Source organism: Penaeus monodon, chromosome 19 (genome assembly GCF_015228065.2).
Source record: "Penaeus monodon isolate SGIC_2016 chromosome 19, NSTDA_Pmon_1, whole genome shotgun sequence".
In the NCBI taxonomy this organism is placed as follows: domain Eukaryota; kingdom Metazoa; phylum Arthropoda; class Malacostraca; order Decapoda; family Penaeidae; genus Penaeus; species Penaeus monodon.
The window spans coordinates 26714353-26714873 of NC_051404.1; the positions used below are offsets into that span (position 1 = coordinate 26714353).

The window sequence follows — 521 nt, forward strand, 5'->3', positions numbered from 1 at the left end:
AGACTAACCAACAATAAAAATCAATAGTAAAACACAACTTCAATCAAACAAGGCATTAAATGATTTCCCATTTCAATCAATCAAGTCACATAGACCTTAAACACAAAAATATAAATCAAGCCATCAAATCAAATCACCATTTTCATCAACCAAGTGGTATATCTCTCAAAAAATAATAACAAAACAAAATACGAAGATCGCAGCAGGTACCTGACCTTGGCATAGGCTACACAGTACGCAGTGACATTGAAGAACATGAGATTGTAGAGATTGTGGTATAAGGCAAATCGCTGGGAATAAGATATTTATATACGTAATGAGATAATGGAGGTTCTGTTTCATGTTCGTTCTGACGCGTCAAATGAGTGAAACGAAAGGCATGTTTGGTATATTCATTCATATGACGTATCGAACTAAAGAAAATGCATTTGGAAAAATAAATGAATTATGGAATTTGTTTTTGGAATTATATCTAGAAACAGAAAAGACATACGGAACAGATAAAGAAAGAAAAATCAACA

At 32.4% G+C, this 521-nt stretch overlaps 1 protein-coding gene across 1 annotated transcript in view; it reads left to right on the forward strand.

The window, feature by feature from the left end:
- Nucleotides 1–281, forward strand: part of LOC119585370 (fibronectin type III domain-containing protein 1-like) — a 3946-nt gene extending 3665 nt beyond the window's left edge. The window contains exon 6 of the mRNA XM_037934039.1: nt 226–281. Coding sequence (XP_037789967.1) covers nt 226–281 — 56 coding nt within the window. The remainder of the gene's footprint in view (nt 1–225) is intronic.
- Nucleotides 282–521: the final 240 nt, after the last annotated feature.